Genomic DNA, 7,336 nt, shown 5'->3' with positions numbered 1-7,336 from the left:
CTTGCTGTCAAGGCTCAAGCTTAGACATCTCGGATCTGGGAGCCTCTTGTCTCCTCTCTCTCTTAAGCCTCTGCCCAGGCTAACAGTAATTGGGTCTGATCTACCTTCAAAATAGATTCCTACACAGATCTGTAGTCTGCCTTTCTCTTTCCTTTTTGAGGCTAATATTCCATTATATGAACATACCATATTGTATTTATCCATCCATTAACTGATGGACATTGGAGTTGGAGTTATTCTACTCACAACTTATTGGTCTTTTTTTTTTTAATCTTTTATTTTTTTGAGACAGAGCTTACATCAATGGTAGAATTAAAGAAAGATAATTCCTCTTAGAATAGTTTAGAACAAGAGAGAAGCCAAAATCTGAATTCTTTACCTCTCTCCCTGTGTCTTCATTCTGTCTGTAGTTTGTGGTCTGTGGCCTGTCTGCTGTCTGGTTATGTGTGTCTGATGTCTTCCTGTTGCCTGTCTCTAACAAAGGGGCTTGCTGTGAATCTACTCAACAGCACAGGAACGGAATGAGGAACACCTTCCTCCAGAGATCTTTAGCAGAGTTTTACAAAGGAAGAAGTTACGTCATTGACTCAGAACAGTGCTCAAAACCTCACACAGGTGTTGGGTCTGCTTTCAGTAAATGACTAACACACAGATACGCAGATTGTTCTGGGTCAGGGGAATGGGAAAGTATATAACTTAAAAGAGTAAAAAGAGCTCTGTATTTAGCTTGGATTGTAAGAGCTGACCTCATGGGGAATCCAAGGGTAGTAAGGCAGGTTACATTGTTCTCTTAAGGCAGGTTAAACTTACACAGAGTACACAGTAGGATAGCAGATTGAATACATGGTCTTCAATGGTCTCAAGGCATATTAACTCCGCAGCTAGGTCCGGGAAAAGTTCTGTCTCTTTGCAGATGGGTTATTTTCAGAAGTGGATATTATCACATGGTCTCTCTATGTAATTCAAGACACCTGGCTTCGCTTGAAACTTACTTTGGTTTGCTAAACAGGCAGTTCAGCAATTGAGAGCATCTGCTGCTCTTGCATAGGACCCAAGTTCAGTTCCCAGCACCCACATCAGGTAGCTCACAACTGCCTGTAAAGTTTCAGGACAGCCAAGGCTACTCTGAGAAGCTCTGTTTTGAAAAACAAAATAAACAAAAAAATCATTCAAAAATTGAAGCTAATGCGCTAGTTTACCATTCTCCAAATGAATGGTAATGATTGAATACTAGGAATGATTGAATTAATAATTGTACTAAACATTTGTTTTTTCTAACTTTTGGATTTTGAGCTGGTTTCTGATATAATCCAGGATGGCCTCCAGGGACTGCAAGTGTGTACCTTACCATCACACCTGGTTTTATCCGGTGCTGAGGATCAAACCTAGGGCTTTCTTCGTACTAGGCAAGCACTCTACCCCCTGAGCCACATCTCTAGTCATGTTTAAAACTTACAAAAGCCATCCAGTAATGTAGACCCGTCATGCTTCGAAGCAGCTGAAGGGAGTAATTTAGGCTGAATGTGAAATTAGGAACTAGATATGAAGTGCTTGCCTAGTGGGCTGGAGAGGTGGCTCAACAGTTAAGAGCGCCGGGTGCTCTTCCAGAGGTTCTGAGTTCAATTCCCAGCACCCACATGGTAGCTCACAACCATCTGTAATGAGATCTGGTGCCTTCTCCTAGCTTGCAGGCAGAACACTATACATAATAAATAAATGAAATCTTAAAAAAAAAAAAAAGTGTTTGCCAATGGCCAGTGGGCTGTGAAGCACTCGGCAATTAGGATGTCCACATGAGATTTGCCTTCGAGGACACTCGGTTTATTCACACAAGCATCTCCTTATGATGCTGTGCTGTTAGAAAGATTACAAGTAGTTTCATGCAAATAGATCTCTCACGATCAGGGAACAGTAGGGCAGGAAATGCTGAGGCTTCCCCTAGACTCCTGTGAGGGTACTTCAGGAGCAGGCTTGACCTGAGCCTTCAGCTGTGGCAAGCTGGGAGGATGGCACTTCTGAAAATACCAGAAGGTCCTTTAGAGTTTCAGTCATCAGCTAGGGCTGAAGGTGGGTGGGTGTGAAGTCACCAATAATGCCAGGAACTCGATGGTCCCTGGAGACAGAGTCAAAGTGGCCTGTCTCAAAGTTACCTTGCCTATGGGGCTCAGCACAAGGGGTGTTTTGGGAGCATGGTGATGCAATCCTGGGGTCCACTATCTGGTTTCAGGGGGGGGGGCTGGTTTCTGTTGTTATTTTTTAAGATTTATTTATGTGGGTGTGTGTGTATATGGGCGGGTGTTTTGTCTGCATGTATGTTTGCATTGCTGGAAGAGGGCATCAGCTTTCATGAGACTACAGTTGTGAGCCTGCAGGTGGGAACTGAACCCAGGACCTCTAGAAGAGCAGCCAGTACTCATAACCACTGAGCCATCTCTCCAACCCCTGTTTTTAGTTCTTAAAAGTCTTTGGGTGTGCCAGCCCATAACTTTATCAGGCTCACCATTTTAACATATTATTTTTCTATATTAACAGTCAAAACTTTTATGTTCACATTGTTTGTAAATATTTTTCTTTGCTTACGGCAGCATCTTTTAAGTCAAAACATATTATATTCATTTTGTCAAAACAAATTTTCAGTTCAAAACAGTATGTTTTCAACATAGTTTCCAGGTTACACAAGAATGGCCTTGCTCGCTGTAGTGTACACAAAGGCCTGGGCTTGATGCATGACAAGGCATGGCCTGGAGTACACACCTAGACTCTAAGCACTTAGAAGTTAGAGGCTAGCCTGGGTTACATGAGACCCTGACTCAAAACAGAATGTAGGGTCAGAGGAGAATTGCTGACCCTTAATGATGGCAAGAGCAGTGGCAAAGATGCCTAAGCAGAAAGAGGAGGGAAGTGTTCAGTTGCTTCAGGGTCCTCTGTGAACCTCAGAGGAGTATGGAGTGCCGGGTCGTGAGGGTATGGGAGGCAGAGGCATGGAGCTCAATGAAGTGAGACTGAAGCAGATGACAGCAGAAGAGACGACTAAATTAAGGTGGCTCCAGGGTCTGATGAGATGGTCTAGTAGTTAAAATCACTGGCTGCTCTTCCAGACCTGGGCTTGGCTTTGATTCCTGGCTCCTTTCCTTTTTTGTTTTGTTTTGCTTTGCTTTGTTTTTCAAGATAGAGTTTCTCTGCATAACTCTAGCTGTCCTGGAACTCACTCTGGCTGGCCTCAGAACTCAGAGATCTGCCTGTCTCTGCCTCCCAAGTTCTGAGATCAAAGGTGTGTGCCACCACTGCCAGCATGATTCCTACCTCCTATATGGAGGCTTACAAACATCTGTAATTCCCGTTCCAGGGGATCTGACACCCCCTTCAAGCTTTCTGGGTCACTGCACACATGTGGTGCACAGACATATATGCAGGCAAAACACCTATATACATAATTTTGTTTTTTTTGTTTTTCGAGACAGGGTTTCTCTGTGGTTTTAGAGCCTGTCCTGGAACTAGCTCTTGTAGACCAGGCTGGTCTCGAACTCACAAAGATCCGCCTGCCTCTGCCTCTGCCTCCCAAGTTCTGGGATTAAAGGCGTGCGCCACCACCGCCCGGCTTATACATAAAATTTAAAAAGGAAAAATGTTTGTTGAGGTGACTACAAAAGGAGGGAGGGTAACTGAGGGTAGAGGGTAGATGGGCAGATCTGTGCCTTCATACCCTAGCATCAGTGTCATTTCCTGGAAGAGGCACTAGCAGCAACAGGAACAGCTTAGGTTGACTCTCAGCACTGAGAACATGTTTGGACTCCAGTGACATTTGCCCACAGGCTCTGAGCCTGAAACCCCAGTGACACACGACTTTGTTTGCAGGGTAAAGGATGAGCAAGGTAAGGGATCAGCATTAAACCGGCTCTTCTGCTTCCACAACAGGAGGTTCTGGGGGAAGAGAAGCTGAAGGAGATACTGAAGGAGCGGGAACTCAAAGTTTACTGGGGCACAGCCACCACGGGGAAGCCACATGTGGCTTACTTTGTGCCCATGTCCAAGATTGCTGACTTCTTGAAGGCAGGGTGTGAGGTAAGAACGCTTGCTATGAACCAAGCTGTTGTCATTGTTAAATGACCAAAAGAGACCCTTAACATGGGTAGGGGTGGGGAGGGAGTGGAAATCACTGGGGCCGATTTACATTTTGGTGGCTTTTTCTTATTGTTTTTGTCAAGGTAACAATTCTGTTTGCGGACCTTCATGCATATCTGGACAACATGAAAGCTCCCTGGGACCTTCTAGAACTTCGAACCAGTTACTATGAGAATGTGATCAAGGCAATGCTGGAGAGCATTGGCGTACCCTTGGAGAAGCTCAAGTTTGTCAAAGGCACCGACTACCAGCTCAGCAAGTAAGCACGTGATCACTCCTTATGGATTTGGTATGCCTTTCTAATTACAGGGTGGTGCAGTCCAGGTACTCTTTAAATTTGGGTTGGGAGCTACTTGATACTACCTGTTAAGACCCATTAAACAGTCTATACCCTTTGTTGGTTTAATTCACCTAGCAAAAATGTACTGGCTTGGAAACGCCTAGGTTCTATCCTGTTTGCTACAGATACAAATGTAACCCTAACCCTAACCAAGCCTCAGCCTTGGACCCATAGCCTGTGGCAAAGGGATGGGAAATGACCAGCCTCCCTTTCTCCTTCGGCCTCAGCAAATAATGATAAAGAAATATGAGAGAAGGCGGCCATCTTCCAATAATTCTTATTGTTATGTTGCATGGAGATGCTAAGCCACCTTATGTCAGGGACAGATGTGGGCATTGGTGGCCCTTGGTATAGATGGGGCATCCTGAGATGCGAGGGGGTGTCTATACCTCAAAATAACTGCTAAGTCATGGGCACAGCATTGCTTGTGAGAGACGATTTTAAAGATGTTAAAGCATATGCTCTCAGGAGGTATAGAGTACTGTCTCAGAAGCGGAGCACAGTGACTGCTTGACTCTGGGAGAGTTAGAATCTCAGAGTCGGTCCAATGAGACAAGGTGCACCAAAGCACAGGAAAAGACTGAAAAATGAACTATATTAAAATGAAGGCTTTGTAAGCCGGGTGGTGGTAGCACATGACTTTATTAATCCCAGCACTCAGCAGCAGAAGCAGGAGGATCTCTAAATTCGAGGACAGCCAGGGCTGCTACACAAGGAAATCCTGCCTCGAAAAACAGAGAGACAGAGAGAAAGAGAGGAGAGAGATTGCTATTTTATGAAATCCTGCATGGAACTCCCAGAAAACTCCCATATCAAATTAAGACCTCCAGCACATCAAAAGTAAAATTAAAAAAATATCAAGCCACAGGCTGGAGTGTGATTCTGTGGTAAAATAAATACTTAACACACATAAATTCTTGATCTCATGCATACACACACACACACAAATACAAATGCAAGCCACAAATGACCCAAATCCTTGTAACACATATAACTTAATATCCAGTTTTTCAAAACTTACAGAATCAGAGGCATAGTGGTATATGCCTTTAATCCCAGCACTCAGGAGGCAGAAACGCAAATTTCTATAAGTTCAGGATTAGTCTGAACTACATGGTTCTAGGCCAGCTAGGGATATATAGTGAAAGACTGAGTCAAAAAATAAATAAATAAGCAAAAATGATGATTAATTTTTTTTAGTGACCCAATCATGTGAAAAAAGTTCAGTTGAAGCCGAGCGGTGGTGGCGCACGCCTTTAATCCCAGCACTCGGGAGGCAGAGGCAGGCGGATCTCTGTAAGTTCGAGACCAGCCTGGTCTTCAGAGCTAGTTCCAGGACAGGCTCCAAAGCCACAGAGAAACCCTGTCTCGAAAAACCAAAATAAAAATAAATAAATAAATAAAAAAGTTCAATTGAGTATTTCTTAGAATTCTCAAGTGATTAGTAATCATATGGAAAAGAATAATGGCCCCTGGTTGTTATTCAGAAAAATCGAGATTAAAATCATCGTGAAAAAAATCACAATGTAGTCAGTAAATGGAAAAAAAATTTTTTTTAAAGATTTATTTATTTATTATGTACACAGTGTGCCAGAAGAGGGCACCAGATCTCATTACAGATGGTTGTGAGCCACCATGTGGTTGCTGGGAATTGAACTCAGGACCTCTGGAAGAGCAGTCAGTGCTCTTAACCTCTGAGCCATCTCTCCAGCCCCCTGGAAAAAATTTTAAGAGGCAAAATAGGTAATAAAATTCACAATAATTGGTCTGAAGAGATGGCTCTGTGGTTAAGAGCACCAGCTGCTCTTCTAAAGACCTAGGTTCAATTCCAGCACCAACATGGCAGTTCACGGCTGTCTGTAATTCCAGTTCCAGGGGATCCAACACCCTCACACAGACAAAACACCAATGCCATAAAATAGAAATAAATAGATCTTTTTTAAAAAAAATTGACAAAATCACATTGGGAAATGGTTTGGCCTTATCTGCTGCAATTTGAGATGCAAATCCCCCATGGCCCTGGGACTCCAGGCCAGTAGGGGGATGTGCCAGTGTATACCTGTGTAGATGCTTGTTTCCCGGCAACTGTTTACAGACACAAATGCAAAGCTGAAGAGCAGCCACAGGCTTAAGATAAGGTTCCTTTAGCGGGGGCAGAACTGGGTAGAATTAGGAGAGGACACTGGGTCTGCTGAGGTTTTCTTTCTTTCTTTTTGAGGTTTTTGAGACAATTCTGTGTGTAGTTTTGGAGCCTGCCCTGGAACTCACTCTGTGAACCAGGCTGGCCTTGAACTCACAAAGATCTGCCTGCTTCTGCCCCTGAGTGCTGGGATTAAAGGTGTGCACCACCACACCCGGCCCCCCCAAGGGTGATATTTTTAAAATTTATTTATTTTATGTGTATGAGTGTTTTGTTTGTGTGCACATATTCACACCCCTTGGATGCCTGTGCCCCTGGAACTGGACTTATGTACAGTTGTGAGCTACTGTGTGGGTGCTGGGAACCAACCCAAGTCCTTTGCAAGAATAAGTGTTCTTAACCACTGAGCCACCTTGCCAGCCATATGCCTTATATTTAAAACTTTTTTTTTGATGGTATGGAATAAAGATTGGAAAATTGTAGTATTTATTGATTAGGGATTCCAGAAGAGAGAAGGGGTTGGCAAAGACGCAGTGTGTCACGAGATAATAGTAGAACATTTTCCAGAACCAAAAGGAAAAACAGAAATTTAAAGTAAGAGTTTGGATGAATGGATGGATCTCACGTTGTGGAAGTGATGGCAGTGTTGTTGTTGTTGTTGTTGTTGTTGTTATTATTATTACTATTATTATTATTATTATTATTATTTATACAATAGTGCTGAAACTGGAGCA

At 43.4% G+C, this 7,336-nt stretch overlaps 1 protein-coding gene across 1 annotated transcript in view; it reads left to right on the top strand.

Moving 5' to 3' along the window:
- The window catches only part of Yars (tyrosyl-tRNA synthetase), a 29,168-nt gene that overhangs the window by 3,144 nt on the left and 18,688 nt on the right, over positions 1 to 7,336 (top strand). Inside the window, exons 2-3 of the mRNA XM_005353201.2 lie at positions 3,916 to 4,062; positions 4,206 to 4,381. Of these exons, the coding sequence (XP_005353258.1) occupies positions 3,916 to 4,062; positions 4,206 to 4,381 (323 nt within the window). The remainder of the gene's footprint in view (positions 1 to 3,915; positions 4,063 to 4,205; positions 4,382 to 7,336) is intronic.

The sequence above is a fragment of the Microtus ochrogaster genome, chromosome 10, assembly GCF_000317375.1.
Source record: "Microtus ochrogaster isolate Prairie Vole_2 chromosome 10, MicOch1.0, whole genome shotgun sequence".
Taxonomy (NCBI): domain Eukaryota; kingdom Metazoa; phylum Chordata; class Mammalia; order Rodentia; family Cricetidae; genus Microtus; species Microtus ochrogaster.
The sequence above is the reverse complement of the archived record's forward strand: the minus strand, read 5'-3'. Positions and strand labels throughout refer to the sequence as shown.